This window comes from Ammodytes marinus (assembly GCF_949987685.1).
Source record: "Ammodytes marinus genome assembly, chromosome: 20".
NCBI classification, from domain to species: domain Eukaryota; kingdom Metazoa; phylum Chordata; class Actinopteri; order Uranoscopiformes; family Ammodytidae; genus Ammodytes; species Ammodytes marinus.
In genome coordinates this window covers 8,238,400-8,258,380 of record NC_137224.1, presented here as the reverse complement: position 1 = coordinate 8,258,380, position 19,981 = coordinate 8,238,400, and the positions used below count along the sequence as shown (strand labels likewise).

At 39.4% G+C, this 19,981-nt stretch overlaps 1 protein-coding gene across 1 annotated transcript in view; it reads right to left on the bottom strand.

Moving 5' to 3' along the window:
- adamts14 (ADAM metallopeptidase with thrombospondin type 1 motif, 14) overlaps positions 1-19,981 on the bottom strand; it is a 41,022-nt gene that overhangs the window by 2,365 nt on the left and 18,676 nt on the right. The window contains exons 6-21 of the mRNA XM_080048627.1: positions 16,682-16,838; positions 14,229-14,334; positions 10,690-10,833; positions 10,396-10,528; positions 9,791-9,904; positions 9,469-9,617; positions 8,588-8,760; positions 8,194-8,327; positions 7,472-7,595; positions 7,144-7,224; positions 5,285-5,448; positions 5,023-5,188; positions 4,562-4,694; positions 3,843-4,050; positions 1,146-1,275; positions 14-121 (exon numbers count right to left, since the gene is read on the bottom strand). Coding sequence (XP_079904753.1) covers positions 14-121; positions 1,146-1,275; positions 3,843-4,050; positions 4,562-4,694; positions 5,023-5,188; positions 5,285-5,448; positions 7,144-7,224; positions 7,472-7,595; positions 8,194-8,327; positions 8,588-8,760; positions 9,469-9,617; positions 9,791-9,904; positions 10,396-10,528; positions 10,690-10,833; positions 14,229-14,334; positions 16,682-16,838 — 2,224 coding nt within the window. The remainder of the gene's footprint in view (positions 1-13; positions 122-1,145; positions 1,276-3,842; positions 4,051-4,561; positions 4,695-5,022; positions 5,189-5,284; positions 5,449-7,143; positions 7,225-7,471; positions 7,596-8,193; positions 8,328-8,587; positions 8,761-9,468; positions 9,618-9,790; positions 9,905-10,395; positions 10,529-10,689; positions 10,834-14,228; positions 14,335-16,681; positions 16,839-19,981) is intronic.

Here is a 19,981-nt window from a genome sequence, read left to right as displayed (position 1 = left end):
AATATTGACTCACTTGAAGATATTTTGTGGACAGGGTTATCAGGAGCCCTTTGGTGTACGGCTTCGTCTTTTATCGTTGAGTTTTCCATGGTTTCAACGCTGAGAGAAGACCCTGGCTGTCCTGAAGAAGTGGAGGACGGAAAATGGCTATGTATTATATTTGTGAATTTGTGAAAAGATATTCAACAGCAGCAACAAGACCCAAACTTTTGACAACCGAAAAGTGTTGTGCCGTACATAGATTAGAGGACCACCTGGATTGCTCCTATTGTGTTTTTGTCAACAACAACAAAAAAATTGCCCCATTCACTCAATGCCAACGCAGAGAAAAACTGAAAATATTTGTAGATACCATTTTCATCTTTCATTATAACAAAAGCTGCAGGAGTTTGGGACATCATTGCTGTTCACTGTAGACACATCAAGTAATGTTAGATTTTTTATTCTTACAGTTCGTACTAGTCAGACTAAATTTCATGAGATTATTATCGCGTTAGAAGAATCGGACTATATGTTCAGTTTTATCTGGCTGGGAAACAGTGGCATAAAGAGATCATATAACATTCTATTCTGTGTTGAAAATTTGCATTAAGCAGCTAACATTCACAAAAAGATAACCCTGAGGCAGTTTCTCTAACCAGGGGAATAAAATAAATGTTTGTCTCGACACCATTGCAAATGAGGGTCACCCCTCAATTGATCTCTCGAGTATAAATAAAGGTTGTCCTTTTACTCTACTACATCAATCTGAAAACTTTCACATCAATAAATGTCCTTTACAGTCAAGTCATTGCTAAATGAGTTGACACAAAGTTGATGTGACATGCATAGTAGCCTATATAATGCAACAATAATGATCTGGCATATATGCACAATAATATGCATTAAAATGAAATGGGCCGTTCTTCATAATGAGTACTTTTGGTACTTTAACTATATTTTGAAGTCAATACTTGTGTCCTTTTTAGGTAAGAAATTACTTTTAATACATATACAACAAAGTATTTTTACACTGTGGAATTTATAGTAAGGTCGGAGATATGAGTACTTCTTTCGCCAACAACAACACAGTGTAGTGAAAAAACTGTCCGCAAACTGGTAAATCAGTGAATATAGTTTGCAAATTACAGTCATGTGGATCTCACCTGGACAAGGGTTTAGTTTGCAGATGAGGACTGTTTCCGGCTTCTCGCCCTCACATTCTCCGATAGTGTTGTCGCTGGCCTTGCAAACCACCTGCCTTTGTTGAATCCCTTCGCCACAGGTCACTGAACACTGTCAAAACACCAACAAACACACACACACACACACACACACACACACACACACACACACACACAAACACAAACACAGCAAGAAGTCAAACTTAACTGCTTATCGGCATGCAACGTTAGTGTAGATATTTTTACTTTGCTGAGAAATATGTCTCAAAGTCAGTAGTGCAGGGTGAGAGGGAGATATCTAACTGATGCTAAGCTAACCTAGTCATCATTATTTTAATTTTTTATTGAAATGTAATTTACGTAAAGTCTCCCCCAGTTTACATTATTATAAAACAGTGTTTTTAAGTGTTGACCATTACTCTTTTACTATTCCAAATTAGTCATATTATATAGCTTAAGTTATCTGGGAATTAGCTTGAATAGTTAGCTACATAGCAGTTTGACATTACTGTAGTACTGTAGGTGTACATATTTACCAACAACTAATAAGGCTCTAAGTCAGGCTGAGTTCCAACACCCATACTTTCTGCTTTTTAGTATTGAAAAAAAAAAAGATTTAGGATGTCCCAATTCTTGAGGTCAGATGTACTATGCTTAAAAATACCTGGATGTCTACTACATCCGGCCGAGATTCTTAGTGTTGAAAACAGCATGCTATTGGACGATTCTGACCCACAATCCGTGCGAACCAGAAGTGACGTCACATCGACGTATAAAATACTGGACATACTGTATAAAGAAAGGATGCAACGGATATAAAAGCAAGAGGCAAGATCAAGGCGCAATGTTATGATGAAATAAATAAGTATAAGTATGTCCCAATTGTAGAATACTGCATGCTAATTAGATTCTCTTTATGGTCAGATGTAGTATGTCAGTGAGAAGTGGGACAAAATACCGTCTTCCAATATTAACTGCTGTTATGTTTAAAAGTAAAAATATTTAAAATTGTAGATGTTATTAGGGATTATGTCTGTCTGGAGCACAATTATCCCCTTAAATGTAATTTTATCATTATTATGTCAAATGTATGACACTTGTTATCTTCTCACAACCTCCAAAACAGTGTGTCAACAGAGAAGGGTTCAATCATTCATATGCAATAAAACCTATTAAAATGTACTTTAATGATTAAAAATAGCTTTTTTCATCATAAGCAATACCTGATAATCTCTCATATCAATATAAACTGTTTTTCTACAACACATCCATGTTTTATAAGGTTTCTAAGTGGTGGGACACTTTTTGTCAACACCGTCAGACAATCCATTAAAATGTAATAAAATCAGGCAAAATAAGGGGCAGCTGTCACTGTTAAGTACATCTTGTCACATTCCACCTCTGCAGAGTACATTTGAGTCAGATAGGCTCTGTCTGACTAAGTGTTGTAGTTTTATAATATGTTACATTCCAAATCTTGAAAGGCCTGCGTCACAATCATGGTATGTATTACAATTTTTGAAGAAGTTATTTGAAATGTTTCGATCATTTTATTTTCCTGAAGCAGTTCATACTAGCACCTATCATCAACAGAAAAACCAAATGGCTACTAGATAAACTCCATTTGGTTTGTTTAAAAAATGTTAAATATGTCAACACCGTCAGATGTGGTGACAGGCCAATGATGGAGTTGACATTCAATGTGAAGGCATCCTATTTGGGTGGTTTTCAAGTTATTATAATTATATTAAATATATAAATAGGGGTGAGTTTTTCTAATACTGTATTTATGGAAACTCTCACAATCTTCTTTTGTCATGGATGATTCTTAAAAAAGTACAGGATGATATACAAAATGAGGCGATTTGGTGTGAGTCTGTTAGAGCAAGTCTGATTGAAAGACTGTAATGTGAATCTTGAATTAGCGCTCAACCAATAATATGCTGTTATAAAATCACTGATTGATTTTATTGAAATTATTGATTATTGATGGTTATAATGACTCCATCTGGGTTCTTGTCACCACCGTCAGATATGTCAAATCCATAAGATATACTTGTCAACTCCGTCAGATATACTTGTCAACTCCTTCAGATATGTGTCAACTCCATCAAATTTATATTATTTTGATAATATTGCATAATAATATTTCATAGTTGTTGAGGAATGGTTGGTCATATGTGAAAACCTAACCAGTCACCTAACATGAGAATGTGTTTTGAAATGTGAAACACATCTTGATTGCTGTTAATTTTAAAGTAAAAATTCTATTACACAGTACAAGTGAAGAACATAGAGGAAATCGATATAAAAATGTATATTCATATAATATTTTTTTTTCTGTCAGTCTTGGTGAATATTTGTGATCACTATAAATTTCATGGGTCTAGCATAAATTGAGGGAAAATTAATTTGTGTTTTTGGTGTCTGACGGTGTTGACACAAAATAAGGAATGGCAAGGTAAACAGCCCATTTTGATAAAAAGGACAAAAGCTGGGAGGTTGTGTCAAAGCTTAGCTCAGTAGCTTAGTATATGTTGGATACATACATGTAATTTAATTTGCCTAAACATAGAGTTTGTATTTTTTCAACATTGCACCCTGTTTTGTACCACTTCTCAAGAATCACTGGTGTAGAATAGAAAAAAGAAAGAGTAAGCATGTGATTGATAACCCTACCTGAGACCACGCCCCTGTCCTCCACTGGGCGGGGCATGTGGTGTGGTTGCAGACTCTCCTGGACTCTGGCCGGTCCTCGGTGCAGTGTTTGCTGTGTACGGGCCTGTTGGTGCCGTTGTGTAGGGCCTGCATGCACTGCACCACTCTGGTCTGGTAACCCAGCTTGCCACACGTCTTACTGCAGGGACTCCACTCCTCCACCACCCACCTGTCACAGCACAGCGGGGATCTGAGATAACGTTTTCCATTTGTCCCTTTCCATTCCTAGTACTATTATTCTCTGAAATGTCATAAATCATGTCATGTGGAAGAGGAGCAATTCCTTTGAATGCTGCACCAGCTATTGAAAATATAAAAGCACATGTGTACTATCCATTAACCACCCACATGTTCTTTATAAGAAAGATACATCTGTGTCTTAGTTCTTTACAGGGAAGTCTACCTGAATCTGTCAGACAAAGGAAATTGCGGAGGCAGTTTTTCTAACCTTGGTGGAAAATAACAAAGTACTTTACTCAAGTAGTACTGTACTTTTTTTTATTGTAGCCTATATTTTTTTTATTATATATTTTTTCTTTTGGAATCAAATTATGTTCTTTATACTCCACTGCATCACCCAATTAAATAGTTTTCTTATTTCCCACTACTCAAGAGTAGTTTAGACATTCTCATCAGAGTACCAATAAGTAGAGGAATTGTGTACAATTGAGTTCACGTACGTGGGCTGGCTGCACTCTTGGATATTACAGCGTTTGCGGATGGGTTTGGGCTTCTTGCTGGTTTCACAGAAGTTGCGATGTACCAATCGACTGTCACTCTTCCTCCTGCATCCATATTTCGTATACTGTATGCCTGAAAGGATGGAAAAGTGGACATTATTGATTTTCCAGCAAGGTCATAAAGACGATTCAATACACAAATCTGACATCTCGGAAAGTTTGTAAACTATCTATACTGCAATTCATGTGCTCTCTCTATGCTATTTCCAATGTCATTATTTTAATTTCGATTCAATGATTAATTTGAGTCCAAAGTAAAAGTGAGTCATTTCAGATTTTTTATTACTTGTTCTGTCTGTCAATTTGAGGAAGATGTATTTATATACAGGATATCATATTTACAACAACCTGTGACCTGCCTTTAATAGCATTTCATTTAATGAAAAAATAAACTCGCTGACCTCCTCCGCAAGGTTTGGAGCACTGAGACCAGCTCTTCAGTGCCCACTCATAGGTGTCAAGCTCTGCCAGGAGAACATTGTTGTTGGTGATGAGCGGTAAGAGGTCCTCGTGTATGATATACTTATATGTCAAGCTGACCTTTACGTCTTCTTCCTGGGGAATGACCTGTAATGAGGTGACACAAATTGAATAAGAATAAAACAGTGAAACAGAAAAGGGAAAAGGCAAAGCTGAAATCAAGTGGCGACCAGTTCCACTCACCAGCACTACTATGCCTTCATGTAGTGGGCCGCTTGTCTTGAGGTTCTCCTTCTCGCCATCCAAGACATACTCCCACTCTAAGCCATTCTCGATGAAGGTCCTTGATTCCGCGTCTTCACTTTTTGCATTCAGTATGAAGTGTCCGGTAACCTGATTCTTCACAGCTGCATATAAAGAGTGGGAAGCATAACAAAATTGAATAATAAAAAATACATGTGTGATGGGATAGTACGTTGGTGCACGTCCGGTTAGTAACATTTGTTCAAAAATTCCGAAATTCCAAGGACCAATCCTCCAAAGTCAAACAGTTCAGCGATGTTCCTTTTAAAAGGTGCTACGAGGAACTTTTAAGCATTTCTGAAACGTTTCTAATTTTTTCTCTGATGATCAAAAATGACATCTAACAGCAAACAAGACCATCAGTACAAAGAATGCTATTTTTATATAGTGTTTCTTAATGAACTACAGCTGGCGTAGAGAAAAACACAACCGCTTTTGTCCAAAGGGGGTGCAAGTATTAACACAAACTGAAAGTTCCTCTGAGCACCTATTAAGCAAGGTTCGTGCCTGTGTCAGTGTATTTCTTGAATTATGTTTGGTGCTTGGGTTGGCCAACGGTAAGTCCTCCAAGTTGTGTGTGTCATCTCTTTTTCCCATGAGCTAATAAAAGCCAGAGAAGGATAGGAGTGGAGAAAAGAGGCTTTGGCTGAAAGCCGCGGTAATCATGACTCACACTGGTCAGTCACACAGAGAGCTACTGTAGGCAGGAAGATAGGAATACTTAACTTCTAATTGGACCTAAAGACACTTGTACGCTATTAACTGCTTCTAAAAGCTTGACAGATAAAGCCCTCATCCTTCATCACGACCTGTTCCACCCACTCACATTGAAAGTAATTGAAGTGTGAGAAAACTTTTTTTTTTTTTTTTTTTTTTTTTACAATACAATACAATAGCAGCTGTTATTATGCGGCAGCTTCATCACACTGACTTCAGCTTCTCCGGAAATAAACAAGTGATGATTTATCTTTGGTTTGTGCAGTGTCGAAAACAGTTTCTCACACTACCGGTAATTGTGTTTGTTAGAAGTGTGAAAGTCACCGCACATCAGGCTAATTGATGCGTCATGCAGAGCAGAAAGATTGTGCTGAGCCTATTTAGTTTTTTAATCAGCCCTCCAGGTAAAGTACTACAGTAGATGCCAATTATGTTTGCATCCTGGCATTCTGTTGATTTTCATTTGAATTCTCCACAGTCTATTGAAATTCTCTTTTGAGTGTAAAATATGCAATTTTAGCGCGATAGCTGGCCCTGAGAAGTTTCTGTCTTGTTGGGATGCACAGCAGCATTTTTCAAATGTGACACAGAGTCATTGTACTCTGATTTAATCACCCAGCGGTTGTCTGTCTGTGCAGAAGTCAAGTCACAGTTACAGCAGCGGTTGATGAGATCTATTTTAATTTTTACCCTGTAATGTTATTGCCAATGCTGAAACAACATGAGCTTGCATCACTGTATCAACTCATTTACTAATGTTCACGTTCGGCTGCTACCGTGTTCACCAGCTACTTGTTGCTAGCTACGGTGGTCCCCCTTTGTTTACATACCCTTTGTTTGCATACTAGTTTACACAGTGGTTTATGCAGTGTATTAACACCATCATTTATTTCAGTTTACACACAATACGTACAGGTAGCTGATTGTGAGGAAATATTCACTGATTTTGACGAAAAGTGATTTTGACAACAAGTGTTCTGCAGATTCTCTGACCCCACCATTAAATAACACACACAAATAATAAAAAATATCGACAGTAGCATGTGCTTCCAACGTTGAAAAAGGAAGTGAGGCAGACTTACCAATTACATGAGGGGAGGTCTCGTTCTCCTCTATAACAATGTGGCGGGCTCCTATTGGGATGTCGAACATTTTCAGCATTCCTATTAAGACAAAGCGACACATCACGTTATAGCTGAAAAACCTTTAACAGCGTGAACTTATTCTGGGCAGTAATGAAAGCCAATTATTTCTGAAAAGAAACATGAAGACAGGAAGTTTGTTGCTGAGTTTGACAATGGGGAGGGATACAAGCTGTGGTCAGGCACAGACGATAGTGATTGGTGTGTTTAGGTGTATTGATTAATATATATAATTCAAAGTGAAGCAGCACTCAGCGCTGATAGTTACCATTCTTTTTGGGCGTCTTGGTGAGCGTGAGCTTCACGGTGCGACAGTGTGAGTTGTCTCCCTCGCACACTCCACATTTGTCCTCCTGTTTGTAAGAGCCCACCTCCTTGTCGCAGCCGACATGCTGTGAGGGCAAAGGCAGTATATCAAATCAGTGCTTGCTTTTACACACAGTACACACTGATATAGTCCAATGGTAAAACCATGCCATGGGAAAACTCAGTCAGCTCGTTTAAAGATGATGCATTTTCGGAAACATGGCCACACATAACAGAAGCGTAGCCAAAACCATGAGTCGCTGGCCCGCAACAATAAAATGTTTCAACTTTATGTCCACGATGAAAATTGAGACAAAATCATTTTCTATGTGTTTGTACTAGAGCAGAGTTATAGTTTAGCCATTAAATTGCTGCATAACTCACGCTCAGGGCACTATATTAATCGTCAAAATGCACTCTAGTAAAAAGGTCATGGTACTAACTCAATTCATAGTCAGGTCGTATCTATTGTGGCGCTCCAGTGTACGACGATGGATCACCGTGAAAGGCAACACCATGTGTTTGATGAAAGATTTGTTTTTTTACTATCTAAAAAATATTGTGAACTTATTTCATATATAAAAGGTTATTCATACTTAACTACTTCTTATTGGATATTGCCTTAAACTGGCAGAGATTTGTGTTTTTTTGTTGTGAGTGCACACGGTCTTAGTAGACACTTACCAGACACTCTCCTCGAGCGCACACGCTGAACGGGTCTGAGTAGCTGCAGCGCGTCCCATCATGCATCACCTGGTTCATGAACACCACCTCCCCCGTTTCCTTTGACTTACAGCTCAGCTCACACTTTCGGCCGTCTGAGAAAAAAAGAAAATACACAAACAAACACCCACTTTGGTTACTCTGAGTATATATCCAGAATCTGATAAAGACATCAGAAAGACACAGAGGACAGATAACACCAACCGGAATCGACATATGCGTGACAGCAGTTGCTCCTCTGCTATTATCATCTCTCCACTCCTTTTGCTTTTTCGAGGAAAACCTTTAACAGCTAACCTCGGAAAGAAGGGAGCCAACTTTAGAAAGCCGGCCAACACATTTTTTACGGACTTACCATCTGGATGCTCATACGGTAGCCAGGTGTGCTTGATGTTTTTGTGGTATTTGTTGCTCCTCTGGACGCACTGCTGAGCGCGGAAGTCCTCGTACGGGCCAGCGCACTCCTCCGTGTTGCACATCTGGTAATCAAAAGCCGAGCCAGGGCAATCTCGACCCCCGTAGGCCGGCCTGAGCAATGACAAAAAAATATATATATATATGCCCTGAGGAACATATAGTATGTGTTAATTCTTGCACCCCCTCTCGACAACATTTTTTGTGTTTTAACTACGCCAGCTGTTGTTCCTGCGTGAGCTTACCCATTACAAAGGCATAAAGAAAGACAATATAAGAATAGCATTCTTTGCATTGATGGTTTCGGCTGTTAGATGTCATTTATGATCATCAGAGGAAAAGTGAGACTGTTTCAGAACTATTTAAAAGTTCCTCGTAGCACCTTTAAAGATGCGTTTTCATTCTTATGTCCCTGAAGATACAAAGAAGGAAGGCTTCAATCGTTAAATAACGAATCCTTCTTGATGTGAAGTGTATCAGGTGGTTGAATCTTGATCCTCGATCTTACAATATTTATATATATATAAAAATATTCTGAATGAGGTATACATACAGTAGCGCACACCCCTTGAGCACTTTATGGTCAAGTTTTTTGTTCCAAGCAGACTTAATTAAAGCCAGCGCACTGGAGCAAAAACTGGCCCTGCTCTCCAGCTCTGCAGTCACACTTTAACAGTATGTCATCATTTGCTTGAATGAACACACACACAGACACACACACGCACACACAATCGTTAAAATGATTTGGCTGATGAAGAAGAAGCCCGATTTCATAGTTTCAGTGTGTGTTTTTTTTGTTGCCACCCAGAATGAGTTACTCACGGAGGGTTGTTGCACTGTCTGCTGCGCGAGCGAACTCCTCCCCCACACGTCCTGGAGCACGAGCTGAGTTTGGACCAGGAGCCCCAACTCCCGTCGTGGCCCTGAGGCTGCTGGCTGGATCTCCAGATGCAATGGCCCTTGAAGCACCACTAAAAATACATAAGAAAACACAGGGGGGAACGTTGTCAACGGGAAAAGGTCAATGCAGTGCAGAATGGCAAGTGACATTTCAAACCCATTACCATCAGCAGAGAGCTATAATCTAAAGTATTATTGAACAGGAACAAAAACATTCATAAGTTGTTTCAGACACTCTTCCCACCTTCCCCGGTGCACACTCTGTTCCATCCACCGGAGGACCTTTTTTAGTTTTACAAAAGTACTGGTTGTCGGGGTGACTGCACCACAGCTGCTTGCAAGGGTCGTAGGTTCGAAACTAAATGAGGAAAGAACAGCAGTTTTGAGCTTCGGTTATTTCTTCTGTTGGACAAAAAATCCTAAACTAAATCTTCTTTAGTGTGCTCTCACACTCAGCTAGGTGTAAGACGAGGCACCTGTTACACACTTGACTTTCCACAGGATCGTTCGTGTTCCAACAGTGTTATGTTATATTAATTATGAATCAACTGCCTTTTGTATTATCTATTTAAATTGTATTACTGTGCTGTTAATTAAAGGAGAAGTAAGCGATATTTCTTTTTTAATATGAATGTTAAATCACTCTATATTCACACATCAATCACTTGCATAGTTCATAACAAAGGTCTCACAGTCATTCAGCTTTGCAACAATGGTGGAGTAGGTGAGATAGTAGGGACGAGGGAGGGGAATGCTAACTCAAGTCCCTGACAGGAAGCTCAAAGGACCATATCGCTTACTTCTCCTTTAACAGTAAACTAGATCAATAGATCGATATTCTGGACTTACGGCGGTGCACATTTTATAACCAACACCGAAATCAAAGCGGCACTGCTCGTCCATTGAATAATTGATTCCAGGGAGCTCAGGAAGCTTGGGCCACTTGTGTTCAAAGGGATCGTCCAGTAGGCAGTCGTAAGAGCTGAGGAAAACATTTGAAAAGAACAGGATGAGGAGAAAGTAAAAAAGAAAAAAAAAGGAAAATCAATAAAATGTCAAGCTGCGTCATGCATTGGGATGAGCAGCGTTGAACCAATAATGGAGAAAATGAGAAATCATTCAGTGAAAGAAACTGAAACGTACTGGATGTATCGATTGAGCTCCTGCTTGCTGCAGCGCGACCAATGATAGCGATGGAACGCCGCTTGCACCAGTGGCGCCATGATGCTTCCCATACTGGTCTCGTCCTCACAGCGGTTCCCCTGGCCGTCATGCTCCATGCCCAGCCTGATGGAGAGAGAGAAGGGCTCATTGAACAGGAGGTGCATGAAATGTAAGCAAATAATGACGCAGCACACGAACACACAAATCTAAGTTCTTCCATCTTGTTAAATTTAAATACAAAACAGATGAGAGAGAAAAAGTAAAAGAGAAATACAGGCCTAGGGGAGTCATCGAAAACTGTATTGAAAGTATCAAAAGTTGGACTCTATGCTGAGTCAGATTCTTAGTTTACTTTATCTCGTATTTGATCAAGATATCTTCTGCACTAAAGCTGTATCAGCGCGGGATTTTTGCTCTCAATAATGGTTCTACCAGCACTGAAATAAAGTCAAATGTTGTCAACATGGGGTTGAGATGTCATGTGAGCTCAGGCTCCATACACTTTAACAGCTCTTGAGTTGGCTAAATCACTCTAAACAAACTCAAAACTGCCATACATATTCAGCATTATTAACATTGTATGTGATTAGCCATTCACATGTTGAATAGTCCTTTATGGGGGCTGTACTGGATGGTTGCTAACATTTATGATTTACTTTTTTTTTGGGGGAATAATGCGGTTATCTAATATTTACAATAGATTACAGTTATTTTAAAATGCATAGACAGAAAACACCAGGGACACGCTTAAGCTGTTCACAGAGGCTGACTAAAGAACATCCATAAATGGAGGAAAAAAAACATAGAGCTTAAGAAACTCATAGAATGAAATTAAATGGTGTCTATATAAAGAGAAATGTGAGCTTATTACACGGTTTTCAGTGGCTAGGAGGAAACCTGTCATTACCGACAGAAATTAATTAATTACCAAAAATAATTACTACAATCAACACACTGTAACTGTAACTATGGTGTATAATAAATAATATTAAAAAAAACTGCCTGCTTTTCTGCTACGTATATGCATGTGAATCTTGACTTCAAGCGTTTCTTTATCTGTTGAGACCTTGTACATGGCCAGTATGGGATTTGCAGAACCCACAGGGTCCGTCAATACCAACGACAACTTTCACATAGAAGTTGCCACGCATCCTTTGTAATGAGAGAGTATTGAGTAAAGACACTTCATTTCTTAAACTAACATCTTAAGATTCAAGGAAGTCTTTTTCTATTACAGAGTGTTCTTTCCCTGAGTGGTTATCATCTCAGCATGCATAAGAGGCAGATAATTAAACCATTTATCACAGGCCTTAAGACCTGCACAAAGAATATAATCACACCTACAGGGTTTTTTATTGTTTCACCTATTACCTGCATGCGTTTTATAAACAGAGGAAACAAGAGCTACCAGTGGACAATTAAATTAAAGAAATAAAAAATGATTAAAACATGAATAAGGGTCTAATTAAATGAGTTAACAAGGCAACCTCCCCCAGAGATGTAACCAAGAACAACAGATCTATGTTCCAGAAAAATAGTTTTTGTGAAGAATTCATCCACAAAAGTGAAAGTCATACGTCATGCATCTGAAAATAAACTGGATCCTTTTGGCAAGGTGGTGATCATCTCTGCTTCCTTGCTGAGTCAATCAGGAAATCAAACCATTTCCAGCTGTTTGTTTTTTTTTGTGCTAAAAATAACTGTCAGCCAATGACATCCGCAATAAACCACGGGTGTTGAATTGTGATCACACATCCGCTCACAGCATTTCAGTCTTTACCTTTTTTTTCTTTCCTTCTATAATTCAGCATTTAGAGGTTCGGTTTTTTTGCCTCACAACTTACACCTTGAAAAAGGCTGATGGACTTTCAATCAGTAAAACTGTCTAAGACATAATCATTTGATTGCACAACGCAGCACATATACATGTTGTGTTTTTCTTAAATTACCTCCAACATCAAGGCTTGAGTTAGTATCCTGATTAGTAATATCTAGTAATGAATAAAATAATAATAATAATAATAATAATAATAATAATAATAATAATAATAATAATAATAATAATAATAATAATAATAATAATAATAATAATAATAATAATAATAATAATAATAATAATAATAATAACTAGCAATTTTTCGAGTTATACAATGTCCAGTATCTTTTTGCAAATTACTTATAGTCTGTTTTCATATTCGGGTAAATTAGGCTGATCACGTGCACAGGGACAATGTGAACAGCCCGTTAGTTTCCGCTAAAGACACTGTAAAAGTGACAGTGGTCTCTCTAGTTGAGTGAAAGTGATGCATTCAATCCACCAGTTAGCCATGCTTGTTGACCCAGTCAGTATTGAGTCCCCCCGCCCCCCCTCTCCCTTCTCTTCCCCCTGTAAGTGGATGAAGAGGTTTGTGAGCTGTACTTCTGCCATTTTGAGCTTTGTAACAGTCAATCAAGACTATCTGAACAGTTTTTTCGATGTTAGAGTAGCAGCAGTGGGGGGCACAGTTCACACAGTTCACAGATGTAAAGCCCCATTAGAGGAGAGAGAGCTTGAGTGAAATGGGCCGGTAGTTACACATGATAAATCCAATTTATGGCCACAGGCAGAAGAAGCTCTTTGAATCAGACTGAAAGTGTGGATGCAACATGTGGCTTCCCTAGCCCTTATTATTGAGCCATATAGCTAGACAGAGGTGCATGTTAGCAGCCGGTAAGCTAAGCTGAGCGTTAAAATCAAGATGTGAAAAACAACAATCTGCAGATTTCGTTTTATTTTCTTGTTTAAAATAATTTGAAATCATGTGAATTAAATAATTAATATGTTTTATTTGACGCTTATATACTACCCGAGCCACTTTAGAATTGTGGGGAACGTTTTGGAGGGTATCAAAGTATTCATAAATATCGTTCCAGTATCATTTTAAAAGTAGTGCGTATTGAAAATGATCAGTGGCCCCTTTATTAGGTACACCTGTTTGATGTATATTCACAAAAGGTAACTGTTTGATATTTTTGGTGACATTGTCTAAAATGAGTCATTTACATGTTTGTTAGTGAGGCCACAGTTAAAGGTTGTTATATTGAGAGGTGATTGTCTCTTTTTCATTCATGAGGGGACCAAGATATTAGAATCAACTCTGTGCATATGGTTTAATTAAAACCGGTTTCAATAAAGGCTGAAAATGATAGGCATCATAAAAGCAGACTTTATGGATGACATTAGTCTGAACAGGTCCGACTTGTTAACATAAGGTCTAGGTTAACATATGTGATATTTACATGTGGTTGTGTTGTTTTTCCAATAACAACAGAGCTGAATGAGCTCATCTTTCCTGACTGACTATACCTGCATGCACATGCTGCGGGCAACCAGATGCTTTGTTTTGTTTAAGACAGTTTAAAAAAGGTCCCCTTGATTACAGACTGCAAAATACCATCCAAAAAATCTCGACTTAATTGGATGCAGTAAGACCATGTGAGACTCGGTCGGCGCTTTCATGGTCATGACTATTACTCACACATGGCCGGTTTCATGAGCCACCACAAAGGCGGAGGAGAAGCCGTCCTCGTGGTTCAGAGTGCAGCTCCTCAGTGGGTGGCACATCCCTGTCACTGGAGCGTAACCTGGGCAACAGAAGAGAAAAAGACCACACAGGCCTAATAATCAAGAACCAGGATGAAGGTCGTGACATTCTCATGCAGCACTGATGATTGAGGTGGAAAACGATCACTCGACGTGACATCGTTGAACTAAAAAGAGCACTGCATGATGTGATTGCTGTCATTGTGAAGGTCTCCATCTTTTCCTGGTGTGCAGCTTCCACACCAGCTTCCCCTTTTTAGAAGATTTGATGATTGCTTTTGTGACTAAGCCATGCATACACATGTATTTGTTGCTATTGATTTGGTGCAGCGGGTTGCCTTAAGCCAGAAGCTAGATAATCGGAACAAACCCTGTGGATAAACTAACTTACCCCTCAAGTGTAATGTATTTGTCAGTGATCTTTGCAGGAAGTCTGCATTCAGAACCACTCAATGATTATAAAATACGTCTTTGAGTTATGCTTAACCAAGGACATGCCACAAATACTGGAAGCCTTAATGTTGATAGACGACCGATATAATGGAGAATTAAGCTAGTGGAGGAGCCTGAAGCTCCTGCACGACACCTTGTACATTAATAATCCCTTCACTATGCTTTAAAAAAGTCCTGAGGTAAACAGCAAGCCTGTCATCATTACCCAGCAGACATGCTGCGTGGTTGCAACATTAAACATAGTCCACTAGGACAGCAACACTTTCAAGCAAAGCACAAACATTGAACATAACTCGATCAAGAGGTGTGCAGCGATTCAGCTTCAGCCCGTTTGGTTTGGTATACAGAAGCACGTTGGTTCCGGCCTCCTTTTGGTGGCTTTAATTTTTCATGCTTTCTGACCCTCAGAAAACCTTTTTGGCATGCAGGTAAAAAGCAGAAAATGCAGCAGACAGAAAGCTGGTGATAAAGACTCTTGAAAAGCATGTATATCAGTTTGTTGTGTATAGAAGCAAGTTGATTCATTCCTAGCAGTGTGTTTGTTTTTATTTATTCCTACTTGTTGACAGCGAAGAAGCTTACTGATCGATTTGGTTAATAATTATATTCACGAATGGCGAAACATGGACACATTAATTGCTGCGTGCGATGCAGCAGCACATGAAAGCAGTTTGTGGAGTGACCCCTTTTATCCTTAAAGGCAGATAAAAGGAGTTCAGGAGAATGGAGATTACATTCCCGTGAAAAGCGCCACTGGGAGCATTGCACATTGAAGCGAGAAAGGTGCAGCAGCAACAGCAGAAGACAAAGTCAGGGTCAAAACGTGTTTTTCTACTGGTGATGTCATGGGTGAGGAGAGAGGCATGGCGTTGTTCAACTCTCAAGGCACTGAACAAACTGCACTTCAAATGGGTTTACAGGGTTTGATTACACTGCATGTGTGAATGTGGCAAACTTATTATCAGTTAACAAACCTTGTGTATTATGTGTAATTCATACATGTTTTTCATTTTGCCTTTGCTTTGCAGCTACTCCATGAACATGATTGGATTTTCCTTCCATTTATTCCACAGCCCAATATCTGTATTTGGATATACAGTAGAATCCAGCATCTTGCAGCGAAACATTTTGACAAGCGGGTGCGATGTCTCCTCCTCATGACCCTGAGACGCAGCCCAACAGGGTTCCAGCCCACAAGGCTCGCGAGGCCCCATAGAAACCGGGGAGTGTTATGAACACAACACAACAGCAGCTATGGCAACAACCCGAGGTGTGACTAGCAAAGCAGGTAGCCTCGGGTGGTCCTCTAAACATGACACGTGTGCTTTAAAAGCTATGAATAAACACGGGTCAATGCAAGATATTGAACTTGAGCACAATGGATGTTTGTTTAGGGTTCCGGACTCGGTTTCTCTGTTGATACGGCTGCTCACTTCAAATTATGTTTTTGAAGGGCTGAAAAGAAGATATACAGCGTGAGACAAATGCTGAACTAACAGCACAAACATGTATGGTACAACTCCTCCTCATGATCGCATACATGTGTTATTAGGAGGATCAAGGTTAAGCTACTTCCTAGGGAAGAAAAGCTCACACTGGGCTGAAAAAAAAATTATAAAACAATAGTCTACATATCTATTTCTGCTTTTTCTCTACATGCCAAGAAACCTTTCTTCAGTGTCAATCTCAATTGTTCATCTCCAGGGTGGCATCAATGTCAAGTCAGCAAAGGTTTTGAAAAGCTCCTCAGTAATTATTTATTTTCCTGTTAGTTCGCCCATAGGCGACATCGGCTGCGGCAGCCTCCACTTATTAAAAAAATATTTCTATCGACCTTACCTGGGCAAGACTTGAAGCCAACCCCCTTTTTGTTGTGAATGGAAGCAGATATCAGCACTCACTCTGCACAGGCCTCGATCGAGAAAAATACAGTACCTTGCATACCTGCGGGACCAAAATCTTGCCTTGTGAGGAAGATGGCGTGGTCGTGGTACTCAGCGTGGTCGGGGTCGCGGCGCTGCTGCGTGTTGGCCCACCGGCACACCTGCTCCAGGCTGCGCGACGGGTTGCCACGCTCGATCAGGCTGATAGACTGCACAGACACAAGGACCAGAGAGAAGGGTTTTTAGCACTAAGGCTGTGAATTTTTTTTTTTTTTATTATGGATTTTTCAGAGAAAACATATGCACACACATGCACACACACACAAACAAAAGACTGAAAAAGGAACACAAAAATAAAAGACAAAAAAAACTATCATGGTGTACTCTACTTTACAGGTGTCTAAGGACTTCCATTCCTACATTTACATTGAGGCAAATGTTAAACAGAAAATAAAAAGTCATTAAAGTGGCATGTAGTGTGATATAGTCAAGGAAAGGCTGGCATATTTGTTTAAACTTCTCTGCTTTCCCTGAAATTTCATATCGAATTTTCTCCATAATGTTAAGTATTGGAGAACTCTATGAAGGCTGTGAAATGTCGCCCCCGGAAGTTCCCTCCCAATGGCATTAGTAGCATAAAGAAGAATGTTCTCACCATGACACCTTCAGGTCAGGTGTGCGTGCACTTTTACTTTGAAAATCATGAAACAAGGTCACCGTTAGATTCGAAGTTTGCACAGGTACAAAAAAAACAGATTATATCCACATTAAACCAACTGTCTGAATCATGGGAGCAGTAAAAATATGAGCCACAAGTGAAACGTTTGATTCAGTGAATCTGGAAAATGCTTGTTGTCAAAATCACTTTTTGTCCAAATAAGTGAATATCTCCTCACAATCCGCTACCTGTCTGTACTGTGTGTGCACTGAAAAATACAGCCTAGGCTCTGTAAATGGGCAGGTTGCTAGCTACAATGGGCCACCATTGTTTACATACCCTGTGTTCGTATACCAGTTTACAGACCCAAGGCGGTATATTAAGACTGGATTTCTTTCAGCGCACACACACATTAAGGACAGGTAGTGTATCGTGGGGAGATATTCACTGATTTTGATAAAAAGTGATTTTGACAACAAGCATTCTCCAGAAACACTGACTCCGCCTTTACTTCATGCAGTACAACTAAGCCTCTATACCAGGACAGTTTATCTTGACTGTGACAGTAGAAGCCGGAGCTGAAGTTTGTAAGCTGTGAAATGAAGTCCAGATTTGAATCTCACTGAATGAAATACATGTGTGCATATTAATCAAATTTGACTCCAACAGAGCCTGGTTTGCATAGTGCACATGAAAAACGTGTGCGTGTGTGTGTGTGTGTGTGTGTGTGTGTGTGTGTGTGTGTGTGTGTGTGTGTGTGTGTGTGTGTGTGTGTATGTGTGTGTGTGTGTGGTTGCGCGCTTTCACTCAAACTTGCATAGAGTGTAAAAAATTCAGTCACGGCGGCAGGTAAAGGGTTTCCGAGATGGAAAAAGTTAAGGCATAATAAATATTGAGTGGAAAAAGTTCTTCGGTTTTGTCTAAATCCTTTCCAAAAGCAATTACAAGATTTAATTGGGGATGAAATAGCATTCGGGGTTTGACAACAACACTTCTCCAATAGGCCGGGTGAACAAGTGCATGAGGAGCTGACCAAATATTTGTCTTTCTTCTCCGACTGTGTACCATGGTGACACATTCAACATGTTTGAGCTCATCTAACTGGTGCTGTCGAAGCAGTGTCTCTCTGCTTTGGCAACCAGACAGGGAGAAGCCAAATGCACAATGCCCTCTCTCCAGGCGGCATAACAATCAGTTATGGAGATTAACAGTCAACACTGGAGGATAACAGGCCCAAACAATTGAATCCAGAAATACCGCACAATATTAATGTACCCATGGGTGGATTTGTTTGCATTCCAATGGCTTTCTCATTTACACCAAACTTTTTCCATGGATGTGTATCACAATAAGAAACACCAAACAAATGTCCCTCAATAGTTCTTATGTAACAAAGGGCCATTATTACCAGCAGCATACACTTCTAAATATTTCATTACAGTAATAGAAGCCAGATGGGACTATTTTGGTGTGTTTGGGTTTGCATTGTGATCGTAGGATTTGTCTGTTACATAATCAAATTATCAGTCCCCGGCCCGCTGACTGAGCTCTTGATGCAGTTCTGAAATCGCTGAAATCTCGAGCACTCCTCAACTAACTCACCTCCACTTCATTTAAGTGCTCTCTTAAAGGTGTAGTATACCATTCCAGAGAGCGCTTTTTTTTACTATTTGAAATGACCACCAAAACAGTGCTTTGTCTACACTTCCCAGATCACACCTTACAATCAAACAGTGAGTGAGTGTAGCACTGGGTTCCAATGTTGTCATAGCAATGTATATCACCCAATAGCCCTTTGACAATTATAGTGAATATGTACAGTATGTAGCGTATTCTAACATATTATATAGTGTTAAGCCCAGTTCAGAACAAAGATTTGCGACGCAACTGCTTGCAACTCGCAACTCCTTGCGACTGGAACACACTGGTTCCTGATATGTTTTTTAGTAGGGCTGACTTAGAATTAAAGAACAGGTTCTACGGGGAAGGCAATATGTGTATGCATCTTCAAAATGCTCAGCACTGGGAACCACACATTGTGTTAGTTTTAGTCTTTCAGTCCAACGCCACATGTCATGCTCTCTGATGATATCTGCAGTCAAAATGTGTCATTTGTCATGCACATGCTCACAGGAGAAGAGCTGATTTGAAACCCAATTACAACTCATTCATGGCCAACAAATGGTCTCTCTGCGGGAGAAGTTAATTCAAATGAAGGAAACCAGCTTTCACATATACAGTAAATAGTGTTAAAGAACTGTCATAGTGCAAAAGGCAGACATCCAGTTACTTAGTGTGTCAGAGGAATAGTTTGAATCTGCCTAGAAAGCAACGTAAGCTTTAATACTATTTCCCCTTAATGTCAAACTATTCATTTAAAGTCATTAGTAATACCATGGGTTTTTATTAAGTTGGGGTGGAGTGTTATTAAATCTCTCTTTAAGCCACAACAGTACTTTGGACTCTGGGAGTCACTATATATCTGATATCTTTTTCACTGAAACTGATGGAGTATATCACTGTATCACTTCCTGTATGCAGTAGAGCAATGTAATATGTATTTTCCCCCCATGTCCTTATCTTTCCTTTGAAATACAATTCCTTTGTTATTTATTTATTATCTATACCTGGATTTCTGTCGGGAAATTGTTTATATGGACCAAAATACATTTTTACTACTACAACTAAAAAACT